The sequence below is a fragment of the Schistocerca cancellata genome, chromosome 2, assembly GCF_023864275.1.
Source record: "Schistocerca cancellata isolate TAMUIC-IGC-003103 chromosome 2, iqSchCanc2.1, whole genome shotgun sequence".
Lineage (NCBI taxonomy): Eukaryota > Metazoa > Arthropoda > Insecta > Orthoptera > Acrididae > Schistocerca > Schistocerca cancellata.
The window spans coordinates 59,015,663-59,043,310 of NC_064627.1; the positions used below are offsets into that span (position 1 = coordinate 59,015,663).

The window sequence follows — 27,648 nt, forward strand, 5'->3', positions numbered from 1 at the left end:
GCAGCACAAATGATGAAACAAATATTCCGTATTCCTGGGAAACAAATGAACAACAGCATCGATTACAGAAATAAGGCAACAACTAGAAAGAAACATCAGTCGGATATAACAGAAAGGAATTTTTTGAGTATAAAATACTAAATTTAAAACGTTTCGAAGCAAACATAAAAAAATCAGAAGGCAGGGAAGGAGAACATGTAAAGAAGGCGAAGGAGTAATGCAGAAATAGGAGACGAAAGAGGAAAAAGAGGAATTGCAGTTATTACGTGATCTTAGTTTTGTCAGTACCAAGATTCTTGTTTTTAAAAAATGGCTCAGGGAGGGAAATGCAAAATACAGAAGAACACAAAGACATGAACAGCAATTTATAATGGTGACTGTAGGAATGGCTAACAAAACACAGATACAAACACATCGTTTCGCGTTCTTGTACTCTTATTTCCGTCAAAATTGATGCGATTCGCCAGTTATCTCTGTTAGAAACTAGTGAGTGCTGACGGATTGTACTGGCGGGCTTACAAGAGCTGAGGTAAAATTAGGAAAGCATCCATTTGAATGCTTCATGGGAGTGATAAACTATCGAAAAATTTAATTTGAAGCTGCGAACCACATTTTGAACCTACCTTTGTGCTGATGCGTCGTTGACTAGCACAATCCGTAATGTGACTGAGGAAATTTAAAATTGCGTGTCTCATAATCTGCACATCAGTACATCAAAGGAAGGTTGTCGCAATAGTGAGAGAGAACAGAGCCAGGTGTGAGCGCTTGATGGCCGTTAATGATGCTCTTAGCGAGCGAAGAAGTAACTGAAGGAGAAAGTTCGTCTGTCCCCACGGTGGGTGTTGTGAGAAAGGGGCCAGGGCTTTTCACGGCAAGCTGTGACGATGCGGCCGCATCTGACACTGCGCGCTTACGGTTCTGTACTTCCTAGCTGTTAACATCGTCGGTGCCCTGTCATAAATCATCTACAAACCTTTTCCTGTCTCATGTGCGCATGCTGAAAAAGCTGTACATAGCAAACAGAACACTTCATTTTTCTAAGGAGCATTAACTGTTTCTTGCATCTTCGTGCAGCCGTGCGAACCTCGCATAAAAAGGCCGCAACACGTAATTCCGTTCCTCACAAGGCAGATGTGATGTCCACGTAATGCACCGTGGGACTTAACCTTGGGAACAAGTTTTTTCGAGAATGTCGTACTGGCCTAAACTGACGTAGAAAACGTTGGATTAAATTTCACCAAATAACGATTTCTTCTGTTTATTTAACATATCTTGGTTCCGAAATATAAAAAAAAAAAGAAATTGAAAATATGACTTTAATCTTGGGGGTATGACATGAGAAACCGCGACTATATCAGCGGTAGGAAAACATCCCTCAGAGACTGAATAAAAGTTGTCTACTTGAACTTCTCCTACTTTGTCAAAAATCATATTCTCTTCCTGCTGTTTCAAGGCTAGTAGGCACGAAAAAAATGATACCGCTTAGAATAACTAAATCCTAGCCTACAGCTTGGTTCAAAAACAAATCGCTATCGCTAATGGTATCAAATCATAAGCTGTAACTGTACTACTATTTGTCAGTATTCAATCCGATACCGTTTTCATCTGTGACGATGATACACTAAAACATACTTCCGAATGGATCAGTAAACATTGTAACTCTCGAACGATTTAGTATGTAAACGGAATTACAAGACATTTCTTATCATTTGTAGTTCGGTCGATTTCATTGGAAGCATTTAAAGTAAGTGAAAGCTGGTATTTTGCTTCGCGGTACAGATACTTCATTATATTATAGGTTTCCTCGTAATTGGCTGAGTGTGTCAGAAAACAGGGACACAGCTACTGGAATATGTCCATACCCAGCAGGTGTTCAAATCAGACTTCCACTTGCCAGAAAACTCCAATCTCCATTGCCCTTTCCTGTTGATTTCAGAGTCACATCTAGGGTCTAACGTCTTCCAATGACCTTATGTGACATATGACTGAAGAAAAGAACTTTCCTAGAAAAGAATAACTTTATGCCAATGCAAACGATTTTATTTGAATTGTGAATATGATCGCAAAAACGATAAAATTCTTAGTAAAGAGTAGAAGTACCCTCTCTCTCTCCCTCCCTTTTTTTCTTTTTTTTTTGTAGCAGACGCCATTAGTACGTGTCCCTCCATTCCAGGAAAAAACAAAGGAAGACAGGACCTTAATGACCTGTCGATGAGGATGGCAGTTGCGACGTAGCTAAAGCTAGGCTAGGGCAAGAACAGAGAGGAAAATCGCCCGTTCCTTTTACCAGCATTCGCCTAAATCTATATAAGGAAACCATCCAAAATCTTAGCTGGCAAGAGTGGATCTGAAGCGGCTCCTGCTCCAAGAGCAAGTGTAGCTCCTCAGTCACTGAGCATGACGGTAGTTTGAATGCGTAATTTACTGCTAGGGACCCATAGTGGCTGAATGAACTTTTTCATGAAACAAGAAACCTGGTTCGATGATTTAAAATAGATAATCTGCAACTAGCAGGTTGAGTCCATGCGACGTCATGGCTACTAAAGGAAACAGTGGGGACTAGAGTGCCGCGTACTGTTTTCAGAAACAAGTATCTGAAGTAGGCCGCCGTGTATAAATCAATGGAAAGCGGAGACGCGTACAAATATCCGTGCGACAGTAATCGGCAAGCGCGGTACGACTGTGCCGCGTGCTGATGTATGTCGTGATGTCGAGCAGATAATCGATGCGCCCATTGTGCAGAAGATATACAGCAAAGTAGTGGACACGGGGTACTCGGCCAGTGGAACACGGCCGGCAGGTGCGCCTCTACAGTGGTTTAGCGCCGATTGTATTCCGCGAGCAGCGGGGAAAAAAGATTCGAGAACCTATCGGCGGAGTTGGAAATCAAAATAAAGCAACACGGAGAGGTAGCAGAGCGGAGCGGAGTGGGCGTCCTTGGACCGCTGCGGGCGAGTGCCCGGCGGGGCTCGACTAGCGGACCGGTGGTTACGCAACGGGCACCGCTGCGCAGCGCGGAATGCGTGCGACTGGTGGCTGTGCGTGCGCTCGCGCGCCTCTGCCCGTCGTTGACGGGCGCGACTGCGGCGCAGAACGGAAAACGCAAATAAAAGTCTTGGCTCTTTATCAAGATATGTTCCCTGGACTTGTCGACACAGAAAAGCCGTTGGAAACTATAAAATGCTGCAAGATGTGCGAAATTCCGAGCGAAATAGGAATATGTTATACGGAAAGACTGGTAATATACAGTATCGCTCTAATACAAACGTCCGCAGCTCGTGGTCGTGCGGTAGCGTTCTCGCTTCCAACGCCCGGGTTCCCGGGTTCGATTCCCGGCGGGGCCAGGGATTTTGTCTGCCTCGTGATGACTGGGTGTTGTGTGATGTCCTTAGGTTAGTTAGGTTTACGTAGTTCTAAGTTCTAGGGGACTGATGACCATAGATGTTTAGTCCCATAGTGCTCAGAGCCATTTGAACCATCTAATACAAACCTGCTAACGATGTAATATAAAGAGTAGTAATACAACAGTAAAATTCCGTACTGATGAACTGAACTTGTTATTGCCAAAAATCTGTCTCCAGAATTCATTTATTGCGTGTTCAGCGTGTATATCGACGTTGTTCTGAACAATAAATTTCAAATAATAAACGAGACAAGAAAAATCAAGACACGTTATACGGTCTGTCGACCTGAAAGGGTGCAAGATGTTCAAAATTCTGAAAAAAATAGGGACAAAGGAAAGGCGAATTAAATACAACCTGTACAAGAAATAAGAGGGGAAAATAAGGGTGGAAGACCAGAAAATTTTGGAAATTTGTGGTAAGCTTCTATGGGACCAAACTGCTGACGTAATCGGTTCCTAGACTTACACACTACTTAATCTAATTTAAACTAACTTACGCTAAGGACAACACACGCACCCATGCCCGAGGAGGACACGAGCCTCCGACGGGGAGAGCACCGCGAACCGTGGCAATGCGCCCTGGACCACGCGGCTACCCCGCGCTGCTGGTAAACCAGGTACAATGTGTAATAATTAAAGGACTCTAAGACACGTTGCGGTCTCTCACCCCTGCTGTTCAATCTATACATCGAGGAACCAATGATGGAATTAAAATAAAGATTGAAGAGTGAGATTAAAGGATTTCTATGATATGATTCGCTAATGACGTTGCTAGCCTTATTGAAAGCTAAGAAGAATTTCATGACGTGTTGAATGAAATGAACAGTCTAATATGTACAGCATGTCTCCTGAGAAGAAACCGAAGGGAGACCAAAGTCATGAGGAGTAGGGCAATAAACTAAACGCTGCAATTGGTGATCACAAAGTAGATGAAGTTAAGGAATTCTGTCATCTTGCAAAAAATTAACCCATGACGGACGAAGGAAGGAGGACATAAACAGTAGACTAGCACAGGCGACCAGGGCATTCCCGTCCAAGAAAAGTCTACTAGCACCGAACATAAGCTTTAATGTTAATCACAATTTTTTCAGAATGTACGTTTGGAGCACAACATTGTACAACAGTGAATATGGACTAAAACGAAAACGGAAAAGAAGTGAAAAATGGCTCTAAGGACTATGGGACTTAACATCTGAGGTCATCAGTCCCATAGACTTAGAACTACTTAAACCTAACTAAGCTAAGGGCATCACACACATCCATGCCCGAGGCAGGATTCGAACCTGCGACAGTAGCAGCAGCGCGGTTCCGGACTGAAGCGCCTAGAACCGCTCGACCACAGCGGCCGGCTGAAAAGAAGTGAATCCAAGAGTCTGAGACGTGATGCTACAGACGGCATTCAGAGGACATTTCGTGAAAAGATCTCGCCACAGTGTAAAACACTTTTGTTTTAACTGTTGCCAGCGAAGCCAACTTATCGCGATAGTAATAAACGAGCTGACTGTCTGAGAACTATGCTACAAAAGCAATGAAATCAGATAGTTGTTTCTGTCGTTAACTGTCCACTCCGAGGCCACGACATTACCTCAACATACTCTCCACATGTCTATGAATTCTGTGGCATCTTCAGATCGTATTCATTGCTTGCATAACTCAAATTATGGATCCAAAAACACAGAATTTGCGACAAGTGTTAAAGGAAACTGTTGTCAGATTTCTGATGCTGTATATTATCTTAAAAATCAAAAATGTGTTCGGACTAATGGAGTACATGAGGAAGATAGTTCAAATTTCTTCTTGTGATTCTATTTCCAGTTCTTATTTTAAGTCATACCCTTTAATGAGAACGTACGCTGAAACGACGGGCTGTGCATCCAATGACAGTATCAAAAAAATATACCATTGTGAAGCAGATATATTGAAATGGGTATACATACGTAGTAAATGACGCCCGCTTCGAAAATCAGGAAGGAGAACAAAGGACCACTGGAAATCAGCTAAGAAGCCGCTGAGTTATAAGGAAAACACTTATTTGCTGGATGCTTTCTAATAATTTATGATGCACTGGCTTTATGTATGATCAGTTTGTCTTCAAGTGGCATGCTTTGGACGAAGACTGAGAAAGAGTGTTGTTTCGTAAACGCTCGTACGTACTCCGCTACCCGCATCAGCTCGTGGCAGTGATAATCGTAGCCAGTCTCGCCTTACACGGATGAACGCCACCCTCATTAGATGCCTACGGTTTTCACAGAATTCTATCACCCTGGACTCGGCACTCTGTGATAGTGCCCTTGCGGACGAGATGCCAAGTGCTCTTTTTGGTTCCCGTTTCTAAAACGCATTTACCGTACCCACATAGAAATTGTCCACGTGGAACGACTAATGGCTGTTTCTGGTGCATTCAGAGTGAGGCAGTACTGGATAAGCCCGTGTCCTTCACGAAAATCTCTGCCGGTGTGGGGACACGGTAGCAGCGGCCGTCGAGTACCCTCAGAGCTGTTTACACACCGCTGCCGGAAGCGCCGCTTGTGTTCCTCCAGCAGCCTCTACCGTTGCTGTCAACACGGAGAGAGAGGCGTCGAGGACAGTGCGAGAAGAGCTTTCAAGTCCTGAAAGCAACAAAACGTACCTCGAGAGCACGAACCACCTACAAAATCTACCACAACGCCGTTTATATTTTCTGAGAAAATAGATTAAGGAATGTTCACGACGCACTCCTTTTTCAGCTTACGCACTCGAATAACTCAAGTGCCAAATCGCTGTTGCAGCCTACACACTGTCGTAGCCAGCCAGAGTGGCGGAGCGGTTCTAGGCGCTAGAGTCTGGAACCGCGCGACCGCTACGGTCGCAGCTTCGAATCCTGCCTCGGGCATGGATGTGTGTGATGTCCTTACGTTAGTTAGGTTTAAGTAGTTCTAAGTTCGGGGGAACTGATGCCCTCAGAAGTTGAGTCCCATAGTGCTCAGAGCCATTTGAACCACACTGGCGGAACGCATTTCTTCTGCTAATGCATCATCGTCAGAGATTCAGAACACGCAACAAATAAACGATGCGAAAATGTTTTTGAAGAAAACAAGATCAATGCATCGATATGGAATTCTAGTGTCGTTTCAGTGTATTGCCCTTTATTTTTCATCAGTAGCAGGTTTGTACAAGAACCATCATAAGGATACTGCGTTAAATTAATTTATTCCTAACGCACTTACTATCGAGAGTTGAATATTAGGTTCTCATACAGGCGAGTGGCACTAAAGGTACCAATGCCCTGATCTCCAATAGCAGGGACGGGGAACAGTTGTAAAAGGTCAGGGTGGGTGGATTGTTGATAAAAACTGTGGCTGAGACACCCGTTCACTTTTCGACAGTCAATGACGACGAGGAATGGCAAGGCGTCGTCTGTCTCCGAAATCTTTATGGTCATGGAACATGTTGATGTAGATGAAGAACTCTTCCAGGTTATCCATGCGGCAAGAGAACGAATGTGTCGTCAATGTAACGATAAAAGCAATTAGGCTTTACAGGACCCGCGTCCAGGGCGATGTTTCCCAAGTATTCCATAAACAGGTTGGCTATAAATTACCATCGAGAAGCCGTCCATCTGGTTAAAACGTTCTCCACCATACTAAAAGTACGATGAGGTCAGGGTGTGCTTAAGAAGGTGCACAACAGTGGCGTCAAGTAACTGGGCGAGCAGATATATAGAACGTTTGAATGGGAACACGCGTGAATACAGAGATCAGATCAAAGCTGATCCAAAGGTTTAATTCGGCTGGTGAAGTCGGTCGTATTATTCATGTGGTACACAAAGTGATCGATGTGTAGAGTAAGGTCTATAAGAGCCCGCTCGGTTAGCCGTGCAATCTAACGGACGGCTTTCCGGGTTGGGAAGGAGCGCCTGGTCCCCGGCACGAATCCGCCCGGCGGACTTGCGTCGTGGTCCGGTGAGTCGGTCAGTCTGTAGATGGTTTTTAGGCGGTTTTCCATCTGCCTCGGAGAATGCGGGCTCGTTCCCCTTATTCCACCTCAGCTACACTATGTCGGCGATTGCTGCGCAAACAAGTTCTCCACTTACGGGTACAACACCATTGCTCTACCACGCATTAAGCTCGTGCCGTCGCAACTGGAACCTTGATGACTGATTAATAAAATAAGTGGCTGATATAATTTGATTTGTGTCCCACCAGCAATCTCTTATTTTACTCTCTTCGCAATTCATTTACAGTCAGTGAACATGTAAGGGCAGAAGTCGTCTGATCGCTCGTTAACAACTCTCGTCACAGCTTATCCATACCAAGCAGATACAAACCGCAGCACTCTATCCGTACATAGATATGTCAAAGTACTTGATACCAAAGAATAACCAGCGCACGGTGCGCATATTAAAGTGAGGATATGATACTGACATAGTCGTTGGTCAACCAGTGGTTAATAGTTTTACATAGACATACAGAACTGTCATATCAGACAATGGAAGCTGATACTATAGTTAATAATAATTGAAGGAAAGTCATGGAATAAAAGAAAATTAATATCTGGCTTTCTCCAAGGAAGTGTCGTAGGTCCTCTGCTGTTCCTAATTTATATTAACGATTTAGGAGGCCTTCCGAGCAGCCCTCTTAGATTGTTTCCAGATGATGCCATCATTTATCGTCTTATAAAGTCATCATAAGATCGAAACTGTTTGCAAAAATGATTTAGATAAGATGTCTACATTGTGCGAGAATTGGCAGTTGGCACTAAATAATGAGAAGCCTGAGGTCGTCCAAATAAGTACTGAAACGAATCCACTAAATTTCGGTTACACGATACAGCGCACAAATCTAAAGGCTATCAATTCAACTTAATAACGTTGGGGTCGCAGTGAATGAAACTAATGCATTTTCGGTTGTGGCAAGATCTTTTCACGAAATTACAATATCCAACGTTCTCCTCCGAAGGCGAAAATATTTTGTTGGCGCCCACCTACACAAGGAGAAATGGTCTTCGTAATAAAATAAGAGAAATCAGAGCTCGCACGGAAAGATTTAAATGTTGGTTTTTCACGCGCGCTTTTTGAGAGTTGAACGGTAGTAGGTGGTTCGATGAAAGCTCTGCCAGGCACTTAAATGTGAATTGCAGGTTAGTGATGTAAATATAGAAGATGATAGTAAATTTAGAAATATAGAAACATAGAGGTTACACTCGTCTGGTGTGAGACTTCCCTTGGGGAGGGGGGATGGACTGTGTGTCGAACAGCACAATGAATTTGAAAGAGTGGTTCGGTGTGGGGCGGCGGGGTGAAGTGGACGGCAGTAGTGGTCGGGGGGTTGTGGACCACTGCGGCTGCGGCGGGGACCGAGCCTCTCCGTCGTTTCTAGGTCCCCGGTTAACATACCATACAATAGAAGGTCTATAAGACGGCGATCCAATGGTCCTCAGATGGGCAGTAAGCGTGTGTCCTCCTTCATTTTTTGCCAGGCCATAAAATGACGGCGATCGAGGTGCCTGGGGATGCCTCTTGACTGGTCGTTGTTTGAGCGAGTGGTCAGCAGAGCGCAGGTGGCGAGCGTCCCAGATCGAGCCCCGAGACGCAGCCTGTGGCGTGTGCTGCTGCTAAGGCGGCCCCACCCTGGCCGCAGGCAGCCAATGGCGCGACGCGTTCACTGGAGCAGTCGGACCGGCTACATTCGCCAAAAGGGAATCACAAGAAAACCAGTTACGGGCAAACGGCCTCCGCTCGTCTTTCATTACCTCGGCGGCCACCAAGGACGCTCCGCCGCGTTGCAGAGTTGCGCGGACCAAGCTGTCTGCCGCCCAACAGGGAACAAAGCAAATTTTCGCGTGAGTTAGTTTCCGATGCTTTATATCCCCAGGCAGAAATCATTTCTGTGATGTAATCACCTTGGTTTTGAAGCTCTAGTAGCAACCGCGTTTGGAGATTAAATACCGGGTATTCTCGTCCGGCTATCATGCAAACAATTCTTGTTTATAAATCCACGTTTCAGCGGGAGGACGACGGTTCACTCCCGCGTCCGGCCATCCTGATTTAGGTTTTCCATGATTTCCCTAAATCGCTCCAGGCTAATGCCGGGATGGTTCCTTTGAAAGGGCACGGCCGATTTCCTTCCCTGTCCTTCCCTAATCCGATGAGACCGATGACCTCGCTGTCTGGCCTCCTCCCCGAAACAACCCAACCCACGTTTCAGCGCCTTTCTTCCATCATCAATGAGTACTCTTCTTCCTTGTCGTTTCGCGTTTCTCTTCGAGGTCAACATTTTTATATTGATTTGGGCATATTAGTGGGAGGTGGTAGCCAGATGACCTTCATGACACCACCAACCCCCCGCCACCTCCCCCCTCCCCCCTCCCCACCATGGAATGGAACTTATGTACCCAATTCATCTGCATCTAGAGGTAAATCTCATGTTAAAATGTATGAGCGTTTTCTATATGATTGCATAGCGTGTATCTGAAGCGGGATGTGAGTAATAGCCCATTGTTTACCAAGTTGGATGTGAGAAACCGCCTAAAAATCATATTCAGGCTGGCCATCTCACCAACCCTTGTGAGTAATCCGCGAGGCGTATTCGATCGCCCCCCTCCCCTTCCGACACTTAGTGGGTAGCTTCATTCACACACATCATCTACATTTCTTTGAATTATTGTACAAGTTATTTTCGAAGTATCTGTCCCTATGTGTATGCTCCTCTGCAGCGGAATTCACTCAGAAACATGATACATGTTTTTGAGGAACTGCTCTCTCAAGTAGCACTTTTGCGTTACACAAAACGTCGTCTTTATTTTGACGCAGTGTGTATAGTCCTTAGATTAGACTGGGACACAACGTTTGTATTTCTGCTGTGTTTCTAGCCCTTGGACTAGACTTGAACACAATGTTCTGTGAAGCTGCGAAGTGCAGAAGTGTAGCTTACGTGTGGAACTCCCCAGAAACATGTTCGTGTCGCTGGGTGCATTTACGCTACAGAAAGAGGATCTGGCAGACAAGGACGGCTACTTCGAAAATAACTTTAGAGATGGCAAGCTACTCGTGTACAATAATGCGAAGAGAGTCCTATGGAACTAAGCAGAGTAGAAAATAAGAACTGTAAAAAAATTACCAACTGAAGATTGCTCAAATGTGCTGAAACATGTTAGGGTATTTATAAATAATAGTTTCTTGCATGAAACGCAGACCTGAAGTCCTATAATTGGCCGGCCGCTGTGACCGAGCGGTTCTAGGCGCTTCAGTCCGGAACCGCGTTTCTGCTACGGTCGCAGGTTCGAATCCTGCCACGGGGATGGATGTATGTGCTGTCCTTAGGTTTACGTAGTTCTAAGTCTAGGGGACTGATGACCTCAGACGTTAAGTCCCATAGTGCTTCGAGGCAGTCCTATAATTTTTGTGATGTTCTATGTGTACTCCAGTATTGTTAATGAAGCCTATTATTGAAACTGCGATTAATTTTAGTTTCTGAATAAATAAGGTGTAGCTGTGGACCAGATTTTTTGTAAGTTGCGCAGTATTTCAGTAATCAGATTGCTGGAGGAGTTGGTTTCTATCTTACGCGACGTATACGGAAAGGGATGTGGGGACAAAAGGAGTAGTTTTAGGTTGAGAAATGGTTCCTAAATATGCTCCCGTTGTACGTTGTGCAATGGCAGCTTTCTGTCGCCAGCCAAAGGCGAACCATTAACGGCGGATTGGCAGCGTGCTCTGCCTTCCGTTCGCCTCCCTCTACGTAGCTGTTGCGTAACACACTCGAATATTGCGGAGCCACTGTCGCACAACTGCCAAAATATGTTGCAACTCTTCAGAGGTGAGTCCTGTCTGTGCAGTTGTAGTTTAAAGGACGTCGGACTCATGATTGCGAAATAATATTGCAATCACTGCAGCTTAAATGTTAAACGCGCGTTACGCGAGTGGGCCACCCATACAGTGGCTTATTAACAGCTGATGGAATCCGAAAGTTCCGCATCTAATTTATATGAACTGCCACATTCTTTTTATAGTAAGGTGTTCATAATTATAAATTGAAATCTAAGAAGAGAACCATACTAAAAAGACCATATTACAATTCGATAACGAGAAAGGACAGTAAAAAAGTTTTAGTGAAGCGTTTCAGATTCCCTGAAAGACTGTTGTTGACAAATTACTAAAAATCATTGGAGAATCGATGGTTTACTTTTTTAGATTGAAGTGTCGATTAATCGCAGGACCATTTTTTGAAAAAATGTCACTTTCGCTTCAGCCGTTATTTAAAGAGAGGAGTCCTGTAATCCGATGGGTGTGTTGTTACACGAGTCAATATGGCTTATCTCTCAAATAATCTAGACCGCAGTGAAAGCACTGGAATTTTCAGACCAGTAATAATGTTGATTATAGTTGTATATGGAACAAGCTAAAGAAGGGAATGGGAGGAGAGAAAGTGGGTGTTTAGAGGACAGAAATGTCACAGGTGCACCGTTTCTCTGCCGGGGATCTATGAAGCTTTCGGTGGCTTTCGATATTAAAAAGGTAATGTGCAAGCTGCCGTGTGATGAATATTGTTTTAGTGATCTTGCTGGCTTCCTATACATTTCTTTTCGTGCTGAGGATATGAAGCGTTATGTGTACGAGACTCTGATAGGCATTGCAGAAAAGCGCAGTAGGCATGGAAATTACCACATCAGTAGAAAGGCTTTTATTTTTTAATTCACGACAGGTTGCGGGCTAACAGATGCCTGTCATTAGGTGCAATTACTGAAAATAAACAAGATAAGTGAGATGAAAATAAGTAAAACAAAAGTTCTGGCTCTTATCTTATACCATGCCTCTTCACCTAAACGGTTTGTTTGTTTTATTATCAGTTGTCGCCAGGGTACATCGACGTACTCCTTTCTCACTTTTCATCGCATCAAGCCCAACCGCAGACTTTTCTGAATTATAGCTCTCGTTTACTTAATTTTATGCATACGAGCGTATGTAAAAATTATTTTGTGCGCACTTCTCTTGTTTGTTTTCGGCAACTGCACCTGATGATGGGCATTTGTTAGTCCGAAATCTGTCGCGAATTATAAAAGCCTTACAGCTTAAACGGTGATTTCCATGCCTATTGCTATGCTCAGTTGCGGATGACCCCCAGTAGAATTGCCAGAAGAGCTGATTGCGCTTTTGGATGAAATTGCAGCCATTGTTCTTGAGGCAGCTCGTTGCGACAGTTTCAGCAACATCTCTATCAAATATGCATCACACGGCAGCCTGAACACAGTTTCTGAACATACATATCATCGAACCTTCCAAAGAGCCCTAGCGTGGGAACCGTCTCATCACACATTCACCATATAAAAAAGGGTTTATTTTTATCTAATTTTGCATAAGTTGTTTTTTTCTATACTCTGTATGTTTTGCTTCATTTAATCGTCATAATGTTGTGATGTCTGCCTGCATAGCTGAGGGTCAGTGCGAATGCTTACCATGCAGGGTACCCGGGGTCGGGGTTCGGTTCCCGGTACTCCGGTGCTGCCAGGGATTAGTCATCGATTGGAGGACTAAAATGGGGTGGACTCAGCTTCGTGATACCATGTGAGGGACTACTTGAATGAGAAGCAGCGGCACACACCCACGCATCCCCCTCCCCCCTCCCCCAACCCACCATACAGCATCTCGATGAAGCTATTGGGTGAGGGTGACATGGCGGTCGGTCGGTGCCGATTGACCCGTATGGGGCTACAATGGCGGTACCAAAAAATTGTTCTGACGATGAGATCTTAGCAAGATGATATCTTAGAAACATATCAGCAAATTTTGATTTGTCTCGGTTACAAAAAAACATCTTTATTATAGCCTAATGTGTCCTTCATTTCTTCCGTCAAGTAAACTAGCGTCAACAGGCAGCTGCAGAGGAAACTCAGTTCGGTGTGAGCTCCAAACCACAGTGCAATTAGCATTTTTCACACCTGTGAATCTTTACCAGAAGTGAAATAAAAGTAAGCGACTGTACCATCTACATGCCCAGTGCCACGAATTATGTACAGTAGTTGACTAATTGGGGTCTGAAGATGGTCACAGCTGACCAAAATTAACTACATGGTTACTAAATTTTTTGTGATCGAAGACTGGGTTTAAATAATAATAATAATAATATTGCCTGGATTGCTGTGGAACCTTGTTGCGAATATGTCTGAACTCGTGACAGCAAAACCGCTAGCGCTGGCGAGTGATGTCTAATCCCAAATCTTTGTAATCACGAAACTTATGCAGGAAGTCATCTAGACTCCAAATAAAACAAGAGACGTACAGCCTTCTCGCTGACTCAGTGGAAGAGGAAGAAGAACAGATATTGCGGAGTTATTGCGTCGCAGGAGAGATCTGATGGGAAGCTTTATTCGCGAGTCACGAGTGTGATAAGTCTCGGCGCAGCGAGCTTTCGTAACGGCGCGAGAGCAAAGTGTCTGGGTCCCGCTTCTGGGCAGGGCGCCGCGCGGCGCCGGCCGCATTCCGATCCTGCCGATTCGATGGCAGGAAGCGAACTGGAGCGCCGATGCGCCGGCGGATACGAGGGCAGACGAGCACAGACTGCTCGTTATCCTGATAAGGACAGGGCGCGCGCCCAGCACGCGGAACTAACAAGCGGCGCGGCTAAACGCGGGCGCGGCGGAGGAAGCTTCGCAGGAAGTTAGCCACTGGCCACCGGCCCAGCACACACTTTCGCCCCGGCCGACAGCCGCTGCCGTATGCGGACTGCGTTCGCCTCGCAAGCCTCACGCCGTTGCGACAGTAGTCCGCAACCGCCAACTCCTTTCCTAGAACCGTATGATACGATGCAGTTCGCTTTCTTATCCACTCTCCAGTCACATTAATGAGAACACCTGTCAAAAGCCTGAACAACTTTTGCTGTGCGGAGCGCTGCAAGACGTACAGGAACAGTCGGTGAGTACACTACTGGCCATTAAAATTGCTACACCACGAAGATGACGTGCTACAGACGCGAAATTTAACCGACAGGAAGAAGACGCTGTGATATGCAATTGATTAGCTTTGCAGAGCATTCAAACAACGTTCGCGCCGGTGGCGACACCTACAACGTGCTGACATGAGGAAAGTTTTCAACCCATTTCTCACACACAAACAGCAGTTGACCGGCGTTGTCTGGTGAAACGTTGTTGTGATGCCTCGTGTAAGGAGGAGAAATGCGTACCATCACGTTTCCGACTATGATAAAGATCGGATTGTAGCCTCTCGCAATTGCGGTTTATCGTATCGTGACATTGCTGCTCGCGTTGGTCGAGATCCAATGACTGTTAGCAGAATATGGAATCGGTGGGTTCAGGAGCGTATACGGAACGCCGTGCTGGATCCCAACAGCCTCGTATCACTAGCAGTCGAGATGACAGGCATCTTATCGGCATGGCTGTAACGGATCTTGCAGCCACGTCTCGATCCCTGAGTCAACATATGGGGACGTATGCAAGACAACAACCATCTGCACGAACAGTTCGACGACGTTTGCAGTAGCATGGACTATGAGCTCGGAGACTGTGGCTGCGGTTACCCTTGACGCTGGACCACAGACAGGAGCGCCTGCGACGGTGTACTCAACGACGAACCTGGGTGCACGAATGGCTAAACGTCATTTTATTCGGATGAATCCAGGTTCTGTTTACAACATCATGATGGTCGCATCCGTGTTTGCCGACACCGCGGTGAACGCACACAGGAAGCGTGTATTCGTCATCGCCATACTGGCGTATCACCCGGCGTGATGGTATGGGGTGCCATTGGTTACACGTCTCGTTCACCTCTTGTTCGCATTGACGGCACTTTGAATAGTGGACGCTACATTTCAGATGTGTTATGATCCGTGGATCTAGCCTTCATTCGATCCCTGCGAAACCCTACATTTCAGCAGGATAATGCACGATCGCATGTTGCCGGTCCTGTACGGGCCTTTCTGGATACAGAAAATGTTCGACTGCTGCCCTGGCCAGCACATTCTCCAGATCTCTCACCAATTGAAAACGTCTGGTCAACGGTGGCCGAGCAACTGGCTCGTTACAATATGCCAGTCACTACTCTTGATGAACTGTGGTATCGTGTTGAAGCTGCATGGGCAGCTGTACCTGCACACACCATCCAAGCTCTGACTCAACGCCCAGGCGTATCGAGGCCGCTATTACGGCCAGAGGTGGTTGTTGTGGGTACTGATTTCTCGGGATCGATGCACTCAAATTGTGTGAAAATGTAATCACTTGTCAGTTCTAGTATAATATATTTGTCCAATGAATACCCGTTTATCATCTGCATTTCTTCTTGGTGAAGCAATTTTATTGGCCAGTAGTGTATTATTTTTAAGGTACCGACAGAGATGTGGAACCATAGCGGCCCCACTGCCGAAGACAGATTCGCTAGGTTTCTCGGTCGAGGATCGCTGACGCCAACAACCCCATTGAGTTGGCCCCACAGATTAAATCGGAGGAGTCTGGTGGCCAGGGTAGTACTGTAAACTCGTTCTGGTGCCCTTCGAACCACGCACGTATACTGTGGGCTGTGTGACACGTTGCGTTGACCTGTTGGTAGATGCCATGGTGCCGAGGGAAAACAAGCTCCATGAAGCGGTGGCCATGGTCCCCAAGGGTAGATTCATGCTTTTGTTGATCCAATGTGCCTTCCACAATGACGAGATCACCTTGCCCATGCCAAGAAAACGTTATACAGACCGTAAAACTCTCTCCTCTGGTGTGGATCCTTCCGACAATCCTACGACCATCACTGAAAAGTGATTCATGCTTTTGTTGATCCACTGTGCCTTCCACAACGACGAGATCACCTTGCCCATGCCAAGAAAACGTTATACAGACCGTAAAACTCTCTCCTCTGGTGTGGATCCTTCCGACAATCCTACGACCATCACTGAAAAGTCCACCTGTATTCATGCTTTTGTTGATCCACTGTGCCTTCCACAACGACGAGATCACCTTGCCCATGCCAAGAAAACGTTATACAGACCGTAAAACTCTCTCCTCTGGTGTGGATCCTTCCGACAATCCTACGACCATCACTGAAAAGTGATTCATGCTTTTGTTGATCCACTGTGCCTTCCACAACGACGAGATCACCTTGCCCATGCCAAGAAAACGTTATACAGACCGTAAAACTCTCTCCTCTGGTGTGAATCCTTCCGACAATCCTACGACCATCACTGAAAAGTCCACCTGTATTCATGCTTTTGTTGATCCACTGTGCCTTCCACAACGACGAGATCACCTTGCCCATGCCAAGAAAACGTTATACAGACCGTAAAACTCTCTCCTCTGGTGTGGATCCTTCCGACAATCCTACGACCATCACTGAAAAGTGATTCATGCTTTTGTTGATCCACTGTGCCTTCCACAACGACGAGATCACCTTGCCCATGCCAAGAAAACGTTATACAGACCGTAAAACTCTCTCCTCTGGTGTGGATCCTTCCGACAATCCTACGACCATCACTGAAAAGTCCACCTGTATTCATGCTTTTGTTGATCCACTGTGCCTTCCACAACGACGAGATCACCTTGCCCATGCCAAGAAAACGTTATACAGACCGTAAAGCTCTCTCCTCTGGTGTGAATCCTTCCGACAATCCTACGACCATCACTGAAAAGTCCACCTGTATTCATGCTTTTGTTGATCCACTGTGCCTTCCACAACGACGAGATCACCTTGCCCATGCCAAGAAAACGTTATACAGACCGTAAAACTCTCTCCTCTGGTGTGAATCCTTCCGACAATCCTACGACCATCACTGAAAAGTCCACCTGTATTCATGCTTTTGTTGATCCACTGTGCCTTCCACAACGACGAGATCACCTTGCCCATTCCAAGAAAACGTTATACAGACCGTAAAACTCTCTCCTTTGGTGTGGATCCTTCCGACAATCCTACGACCATCACTGAAAAGTCCACCTGTAGACGGCCAGCGTACGCCCAATTGCGGTACTGTCGTGCAAATTCTATCCTTCGTCGCTGATGAACAGCACTCAGGATGGGTGCAGGAAACAGGCGCCTGCGGAAGCAGCATTTGCTGAGCGGTCGTTGAGGAGACACTATTGGTAGTCCCATGGTTGATCTGGGCTGTTAGTTGCTCAACAGTTGCACGTCTGTTCGCCCGTACGCATATCTGCAGCGGTCGTTCATCCGTCATCTATGGCCCGTGGTGCACCATAGTTGCCTCGATGACGGTTTCGGATAGTGACATTTTGCCACGCACAGTATACTGACACTACACTAGCGCGCGAGCAGTTTACAAACTTGACCGTTACGAAGATGCTTCCACTTTTGGCCCGAAATCCAAAGATAATGCCCTTTTGGACGTATGATAAATCGCTCCGTTCCTGCTGTGCGAAAATGACTACTGTGTATTACCGTCCCCTCGGCGCACTATACATACCTTCCACTGCTAGTGCTGCCACTTCCGGTCTGTGAACTGTTATTGCACGCTCACTTCGAACACAGGCGGTGGTTACGAAGGTAGGCCTGAGCTCGCTCGCTCAATTCAGCGGACAAAATGCATTTTTAAACCTGCTAACTCGCAAATGGTAGTGTATGTACTAACGAGAATTGCACCTTCTACTGGATCAAATGGTTCAAATGGCTCTAAGCACTATGGGACTTAACATCTGAGGTCACCAGTCCCCCTAGAACTTAGAACTACTTCAACCTAACTAACGTAAGGACATCACACACAGCCATGCCCGAGGCAGGATTCGAAGCTGCGACCGAAGCAGCAGCGCGGTTCCGGACTGAAGCGCCTAGAACCGCTCGGCCACAGCGGCCGACACATCTTCTACTGGAATCTGCTATTATGAGATCTTGCTGATTGACGGTAGTACAACAACATGTAAGATCAATTCTTGACATTAATGACATAACGGCTTGTTTATAGCTTTTAGTCTCTTCTGCTTACTAGTTCTCATGTCAACAAGATGTGGTGTCTTATGACACAGATAATCAATTGGCATGATTTTAACTTTATTATACCCCAGTACAGCCGTAATAAATTATCATTACGCTTGTGGACTTCCTATCCTTGTACGACTGATAACAGTAAGACTGAATACTAGTGGCTCCCAGCAGAAGATACAGCTCTCGTTTGTACATACACTCTCAGTGACGAGTTAACAGGTACAGAAACGCAGTTTGTCTGCTGAGTTGTGCGCGCTCGGCCTACTTTCGTGACGTACGCGCCGCGACTTGTCTTTCTCGGGGGCCTCGGTATTTCCGTATTTTTGGTAGAGTCTTATGGGACCAAACTGCTGAGGTCATCGGTCCCTAAGTTTACCCGCTACGTAATCTAATATACACTGCCTAACGCTAAGGACGGCACACACACCTATGCCCGAGGGAGGACTCGAATCTCCGACGGGGTGAGCCACGCGGACCCTGACAAGGCGCCTGAGACCGCGCAGGTACCCCGCGCGGGGGACCTCGGTACCGTGGCGGAACGGAGTCGCTAGGAGCTGCCAAACTTGCCTTATGCGCCTGGATCATTCACGTACCCCCTGGAAGGTTCCAAAAGTTACCATTGCATCCACACAAGACAATCCAGGCAGTCAGTGGTTTCAACTCCTGATGATGATGATATGATGATGATGATTGGTGTTTTAGGGCGCACAACAGCGAGGTTATCAGCGCCCGTTCCCAAAAGTTCAATTCAGAGCCAAATGGTGAGGGAATTGGTATCGTTCAAATGGCAAGATTGGACACAGCACATCAAAACAGGGAGATAAAACTAGAAATAAAATAGCAGTACAAACAGGTAAAAATAATTAACGGTGGCTGAGTGACCACTTACAAATAATGGGTGACCAAACCACTGGACAGCACATTAAGGCTTCAATCCCAATATTTTGGGAAGAAGGCCAGACATCACACAAAAACGTAAAACTCTAGCGACACTCGCCTCATTATTAGTTAAAATAGAGGGCAGGTCTGGTGGTAAATTTAAATCTTCCCTCAAACCTACATATAAAACACACTCAGTTAAAATATATCGTATCGACAGCTGTGTCCCACATGTCGGACACGTTGGTGGCTCCTCACGACGTAACAGAAAACCATGTGTCAAAGGACAATGGCCTATTCTAAGCCGTGTAAGGGCTACTTCCTCAGCGCGTCGTTGTCGGAAGGAGGTGATCCACGGTCGGACAGAATCCTTCACCGCTCGCAACTTATTATCCCTCACGTCCAGCCACTGAGCCTCCCACCAACGCATGACCTTCCGAGTCACGAAAGACGTAATGGCCTGCAGGGGGACGGAACAGCGAGCAGGAGGTGGGATGGAGCAAGCCTCCTTGGCAGCCGCATCTGCAAGTTCATTTCCAGGAATCCCTATGTGCCCTGGAACCCAGCAGAAAATTACATCCTTGCCCTGCTGTTGCAAGAGCAGGAGTGCGTCCTGCACCTCTTGCACCATCCGATCTGCTGGGTACGTCTGTTCAAGAGCGTGTAGAGCACTTTGGGAATCAGAGCAGATGATGAATTTCGTGCCACGATGTCGGCGCATATGCTCTAATGCTTGCAGAATGGCAAACAGTTCTGCATAGTAAACTGAGAACTGCTCTGGGAGCCCTATCCGATGAACAATATCGGGAAACACAGCATAGCAGCCCATCAAATCCCCCTGTTTAGACCCATCCGTGTAAACAGTAATAAAATCGGAATGGCGTTCTAAAATCTCAGTAAGTGTAATTTTAAAAAGGTGGTCCGGGGTACAATACTTCCTGTAAGCAGCCAGATCAAGAACTAATCTTGGCCTTTGTAGTCGCCAGGGAGATCCCCTACTCCATCCCTGGTGGAGTACCTTAATGCCCTCCAGGTGTACTGACTCGAGACTCTCCTTTGCACGGATGCCAAACGGCTTTGTCGCCGCCGGACGGTGGCGGAAGAGACGTGCCAGTGCCGGCTGGGAAAAAGTGTTGGACAACTCCTGATGACAAAGGTGGAGACAGCTACCAAAAGCTCGAGTGTTTTACTCGTGGTGAAGCAACTTGTAAACCGGGAACGTTTTAAGGAAGAGCGAAAGATTACGAGACACAGTAACCCTCCTGTATACGCGGTCGAAATTGAACTCACTGTTAGAAAGAACGCGGCGGCGACAAGCGAAGATCTCGCTTACATTCCGGTCGTACCCAGAGTTCCACTATCTTATAGAAAGCTAACGAAGCTCCACTTCCAGCCATTGTCCAGGCTGGATAGAGCCCCGGACAGAGGCGCGCCTCGCTGTGAAGCGGCGGTACTCACCGGAAGCCGTCGAAGCCGTCGTCGGAGCCGTTGACGGTGAGGACGGGCGCGCGGGCGTACGCCTTGGCGACGCGCCGGTTCCGCTCCAGCACGATCACCTTGGCCCAGATCTCGTCGTCGATCTGGGTCCACTTGTCCAGCACCTCCTGGATGTGGTCCTGCGGGAGCACACCAGAAATGCAAGTCAGCCACCGCCCACAGCGAAGAAACGATTTGCAGGCTGCACATCTTACAAGACGACTCCCTTCTGTCGAGTCATCGTCATTATTTCGTGGTAAGCGTTCACAAATAACGTTATTACAAGGCACACTTAGCTGGTTATAGGTGGATAGAGGTCTGTATTATCTCTGAGGGTCGCCTAACAAGGTCTTGAAAAACTACCAGCCTTGTGTGAAGATTAACAATTTAGTCTTGCGTTAGCTTTATAGGTAAATAATCCTATGTCAGGATCACTAAAACTCCTCCTACTCGTTTCAGCCGTAGTAAAGTTACATCCTTCTTCCTGTAACTAACGTTGTGAGTGATACGCCACATATACGAGGGTTATTCGGAAAGTAAGGAACGACTGGTAGCGAAATTGAAGCCACAGTGAAAATCAAAACCGTTTTCTTTGAACATTTAGCTACATCTTCCAGGTACTTCTCTACATAGTCGCCTCTCCGACTTAGACATTTGTCAGAGCGTTATACCAAATTTCCAACACCATCGTCATAGAAGGCAACCGCTTGTGCTTTCCGATAATTCTCTACGCTGGTCTATAGCGCGTAGCCTGCGTTTCATGTGGACAGAGATGATACTCAGAACAAGCCAATTAGGACTGTGTTGTGGGTGATCGAACTCTTCCTATCAAAAAGGCTGCAGGACTTCTTTACTGCCCCTGAAGAGTGCGGCTGAGAATTGCCATGAAGAAGGGAGTGCGTGGCAGTTGTGTTAGGTGGGCTGCATTCATTAAGGCGAAGCCTCTCATAGGGCCCTCCTACTTGGAGACATTGTTATTCTGGGCACCTCTACTCGCTCACAGTGCGCGCACGACTGAAAAGAGCGTCTTGATGCGATCGACGGGCATACTAGAGACACTGCCCAAAACCTCTGTGAAAAGCCTCGTCGGATTTTCTCAGTGGTTTCCATTTCGCTACCAATCACTCCTCACTTTCCGAATAGCCCTCGTACAACTAGATATGGACTGTATGATAGTTATCACTATAAATCTCCTTGCATTTGAACGCAAGTGTGACAATATGAGCACTGGAGACATACATGGCTAACGTTGTAAATGCTGTAAACTTGACAACCTACTTTAGAGTATGCATGACAACAAGACCGATTCAGCTCAACAGATTATGGCGGTGTGTAGTGTCTGGTGGCTGATACACGCTGAATTAAGTAATAATTTTTTATTGATCTGAAAATGTCTTGTCAACGATATGATCTAGTTATCAATAAAGCAGTTTTAGTGATCTTGACATAGGATTTTTTACCCAAACTTTTTAACGTAACAGATCGCATATCTTCCGAGTGGCCAGTATGAAATAACTAGGTTAATCTTGCATGTCTTCAGCAACATAAAGTGGTAAACTTCACGAAACGTAAACGCTACTACACTCTTTTTTAGTACAAATTGATACAAGTTAATTAAAAAGGCACATTCTAGATATCAGTGGTATAGTATTCTCATACATTTTTTTGTTGAAGCTGACCGATATCTGCTAGTGTTGTTTCTTGACGGACGACAATTCACTGTCATCCACTGAAGAATCTATTCCCTGTCGAATCAGACCAATGCCACAGCTCTCGTTGCGAAAAATCTGTTGTGTGGAAAACATGGAACGCTATTGTGCAGCTCTTTGCAATACTCGCTTTATACTAAATACAAGCGAACCGCTTCTCAGTACAACACTAGATACAGGACATGTTTCCTCTTTAACTAAAACTAATGTTTATAATGAAATAACATCTGTCAAATTTTATTGTTTCTTAACAACTAATTGTTTGAACCACATGTATGAACAGTCTTGGTCTGTAAACAAAATTGTGCGACTGGAACAAAGCAAATCTCGTAAGTTCAGCGCCACACGTTTGATAAACAGAAAGACTAAAAAAACTTTTATCCGTCTCTTCTCCCAAGCATTTCTGACAATATGATTATTTACCTTCCCTTCCCGTTCTGCGACAGATGATTTACAAAACGTAGAACACAAGAAGTAAATAACAGGACTGAAATGGCCCAAGAGCAAGGGAAATGACGGAATAAGAAAAAAAAAATTAAAATATTTTGAAATGAATCGACAGTTGCCGTATTGAACTGTGTATTGCAATGAAGACCGGACGTTACTTGCAAAAGGCAGTTTTTGGTATGTTCCCTGTGTATTCATTACTTGTAACACCACTTAAATTAAATCTTGTAAGCTTGCGATAATAATAATCTCTACTTTGGGGATTCTAGTAATCCAAAGACGTTCTGCTAGCGGATGATTCTATCAGCCGTCTTCCTTCTCATCGCTTCATTTACGAAATATTTAAAATAATCATACTGTCCTTTAGAGTTGACGACATTGAAAATATATGGGATTGGCGCGTATTGACGCTCTGTTGTAAGCTGCGTTGCAGTAATAGCGTACTCACTCGGTGAGCTGTATAAATCTAATTAACATTTTTGTTATTTCAATGACCCAATTCGAATGATTATCTCAGAAAGGTCGTATGGACTGTTCTGGTGGTGTAATAGTGTGATGATCGTGTACTTGACGATAAGATTATCCGAGACGGTGAACGCTCATTGTTTGATTATTCATTTAATTACACTTAGGAACTTGCATCTTCATCAGAGTTTTTCCAAAAACTGTCTTAATTTACACTTACAACGTAATCGCTCACATTTCCTTTTCATTATTCGCCAGGTAGTACGGACATATATTTACATTAAATAATGTCTCATAGTCGTTGGGGAGCGATACGATTACCTAATGGTTTTCAGTATTCATCGGAGAACAACGCGGAAAACAAATTATGACAAATGGTTCAAATGGCTCTGAGCACTATGCGACTTAACTTCTGAGGTCATCAGTCGCCTAGAACTCAGAACTAATTGAACCTAACTAACCTAAGGACATCACACACATCAATGCCCGAGGCAGGATTCGAACCTGCGACCGTAGCGGTCGCCCGGTTCCAGACTGTAGCGCCTAGAACCGCACGGCCACTCCGGCCGGCAATTACGACATTTATTTTCCTTTCTCACTGCCCTACAAGGAAGCAATGTGACAGAACAGTTTTACTATTTTCGATTACGGCATACGGCTATACATACAGAAATAAAGGAGTTGTATACCATCATGAACATGAATTAATGCATAGGATGTGAAACTTATCTTCGTTCAGCCTCACAATACGGCAAATCTACGGCGACGAAGAAGTGACTGCACTTTCTTTGTGGCAGATATTTTCATTCAGCGTGGTAATGGTTCCTCTGCCAGGTCCCCCCGCTGCTTCGCACAGAAGTGACGAAATGGTAGAAACGCTGTTAGCGCAGCAAAACTACCAGACGGCGGCTTTCTCTGTGCGATCTTTAGGCCCGAGGCCGCGCAGGTCTTTTTCCCTTTAGAATCGCTGTTCCGAATTGTAGGCCAAGGGTCACAGTAAGAACCTCGTCTCCGAGGGAAAGCCGACTCGGCGGGTCACGCGATGAGAGGTAAATGAATCCCTGTCGCTAGCTCAGTCGTAATGCTTGTGTAACCGCCGCAAGGACCGGCGGATCTCGCAAGCGGCCGCACGAAACATCTTTCCTAAACATCCGTCACAATAGAAACACGTCCCCTGCGTTGTTAAAGCAACATGTGAAGGGCATCAAAATATTTAAGATTTTTATTTCTAATATTGTTCGGAAGTTCTGTGTTCGGAATGTGAACGAGCTGATGAAAAACTAACTGAGACACACCTAACGCAACACATACTAAGCATTTGCATTAGTAGACTGGAAGGATCAGATCACTCAAAAATTGGTCTCCACGTCAAAGGAAAACGCAGTTTTCATATACGCAATAACAGAAAAATGTACGTTTATATCCCGACTTCAAGACATGCATGTTGTCAAAAATGGTTCAAATGGCTCTGAGCACTATGGGACTTAACATCTATGGTCATCAGTCCCCTAGAACTTAGAACTACTAAAACCTAACTAACCTAAGGACAGCACACAACACCCAGCCATCACGAGGCAGAGAAAATCCCTGACCCCGCCGGGAATCGAACCCGGGAACCCGGGCGTGTGCATGTTGTCATCTATGAAGTGTGTATCAAAGTATCTTCCGACTTACTTAAGGTTTTGATATTCCGCTTTAATCAAATTAAACTACTGAATGATATCTAACTTACTATCAGACCCTTACTAATCATGTAACTATTCAAACATGTGAGTCTGTAACATGAGTTACAGTACACTTTCTTTCGCAACCGTAGCAGTTATCTGTGTATCTAATAATGGTTCAAATGGCTCTGAGCACTATGGAACTTGACTGCTGTGGTCATCAGTCCCCTAGAACTTAGAACTACTTAAACCTAACTAACCTAAGGACATCACACACATCCATTCCCGAGGCAGGATTCGAACCTGTGACCGTAGCGGTCGTGCGGTTCCAGACTGTAGCGCCTTTAACCGCTCGGCCACTCCGGCCGGCTGTAGCGCCTAGAACCGCTCGTTCACTCAGGCCGGCATCTAATAATGAATGTACTGAAAAAAGCTATTTCACTTTAATGCCTCCTTTCTTCAGTCCATGGCCAGACTAAACTACTGCTCCTGATTATTAATACCTTTGGTTATTACTGTTTCCTAGAACAATAAAATCCGTTATTGTGACCAAAAAACGAGAAACAGAGTTGCTGGCTGACCTTCAAAAGTGCAAAGATCCATGAAAAATATCTGTGTTACTTCCGCTCATTAACACATTGCGTTTTACACGTACCAACATAAACAGCCAACTACATAATTTTATAAACATAACGATAGCTTCAGAAACTCAGGGTTAGAAACAAACAATAATTCCTGCACATGATTCATTACTGTGAATATATGACGACATAATGTTGCTCAGCATAAATTATAGGAATAATTGCTGTTGGTAACGTTTCTCATGTAACAGAAGATGAGACTGCAATAACATGTGACAGCTCAGTCAAAATATAAAATAATAAACAAAAATAATTTGTGAATGGCATCGAATTAGTAAAATCTTAAGCAACGAGCGAAATGGAAGAAGGATGCTTTCTCTTTGTTTCAAATTATACACTCCTGGAAATTGAAATAAGAACACCGTGAATTCATTGTCCCAGGAAGGGGAAACTTTATTGACACATTCCTGGGGTCAGATACATCACATGATCACACTGACAGAACCACAGGCACATAGGCACAGGCAACAGAGCATGCACAATGTCGGCACTAGTACAGTGTATATCCACCTTTCGCAGCAATGCAGGCTGCTATTCTCCCATGGAGACGATCGTAGAGATGCTGGATGTAGTCCTGTGGAACGGCTTGCCATGCCATTTCCACCTGGCGCCTCAGTTGGACCAGCGTTCGTGCTGGACGTGCAGACCGCGTGAGACGACGCTTCATCCAGTCCCAAACATGCTCAATGGGGGACAGATCCGGAGATCTTGCTGGCCAGGGTAGTTGACTTACACCTTCTAGAGCACGTTGGGTGGCACGGGATACATGCGGACGTGCATTGTCCTGTTGGAACAGCAAGTTCCCTTGCCGGTCTAGGAATGGTAGAACGATGGGTTCGATGACGATTTGGATGTACCGTGCACTATTCAGTGTCCCCTCGACGATCACCAGTGGTGTACGGCCAGTGTAGGAGATCGCTCCCCACACCATGATGCCGAGTGTTGGCCCTGTGTGCCTCGGTCGTATGCAGTCCTGATTGTGGCGCTCACCTGCACGGCGCCAAACACGCATACGACCATCATTGGCACCAAGGCAGAAGCGACTCTCATCGCTGAAGACGACACGTCTCCATTCGTCCCTCCATTCACGCCTGTCGCGACACCACTGGAGGCGGGCTGCACGATGCTGGGGCGTGAGCGGAAGACGGCCTAACGGTGTGCGGGACCGTAGCCCAGCTTCATGGAGACGGTTGCGAATGGTCCTCGCCGATACCCCAGGAGCAACAGTGTCCCTAATTTGCTGGGAAGTGGCGGTGCGGTCCCCTACGGCACTGCGTAGGATCCTACGGTCTTGGCGTGCATCCGTGCATCGCTGCGGTCCGGTCCCAGGTCGACGGGCACGTGCACCTTCCGCCGACCACTGGCGACAACATCGATGTACTGTGGAGACCTCACGCCCCACGTGTTGAGCAATTCGGCAGTACGTCCACCCGGCCTCCCGCATGCCTACTATACGCCCTCGCTCAAAGTCCGTCACCTGCACATACGGTTCACGTCCACGCTGTCGCGGCATGCTACCAGTGTTAAAGACTGCGATGGAGCTCCGTATGCCACGGCAAACTGGCTGACACTGACGGCGGCGGTGCACAAATGCTGCGCAGTTAGCGCCATTCGACGGGCAACACCGCGGTTCCTGGTGTGTCCGCTGTGCCGTGCGTGTGATCATTGCTTGTACAGTGTCCGGAGCAAGTATGGTGGGTCTGACACACCGGTGTCAATGTGTTCTTTTTTCCATTTCCAGGAGTGTAGTTAGCTTGCGTTTGCTAAACAGGAATGTTTATCGAGATGCGACTGCATGGACACAGTTCGCACAAAAATTAATGACTGCTGTGTTACTGAATAAAAAATACGTATGCGCATTCGTAACCACAGTGTTGTGTGATTGCAGCTTTCATTACTAAGGCGGCAACGTATGCCCTTAAGAAATCTTGTGTCAGTGTTCCGCGTTCCGAATGCAGCACTTCGGCATCTCTCTTACAGTTGAGGGGGCCGAAGCCCAGTGGAGTGTAACAGCGGGTTGTTACTGCAGTCCGAGATTAGACGCGTCTTGCCGGCTGTGAGT

The 27,648-nt window shown here is 46.1% G+C and overlaps 1 protein-coding gene across 3 annotated transcripts in view; it reads right to left on the bottom strand.

The window, feature by feature from the left end:
- Positions 1 to 27,648, bottom strand: part of LOC126161331 (uncharacterized) — a 681,344-nt gene that overhangs the window by 93,471 nt on the left and 560,225 nt on the right. For all 3 annotated transcript variants that reach the window (XM_049917091.1, XM_049917090.1, XM_049917092.1), the window contains exon 3: positions 20,643 to 20,800. In XM_049917091.1, coding sequence (XP_049773048.1) covers positions 20,643 to 20,800 — 158 coding nt within the window. The remainder of the gene's footprint in view (positions 1 to 20,642; positions 20,801 to 27,648) is intronic.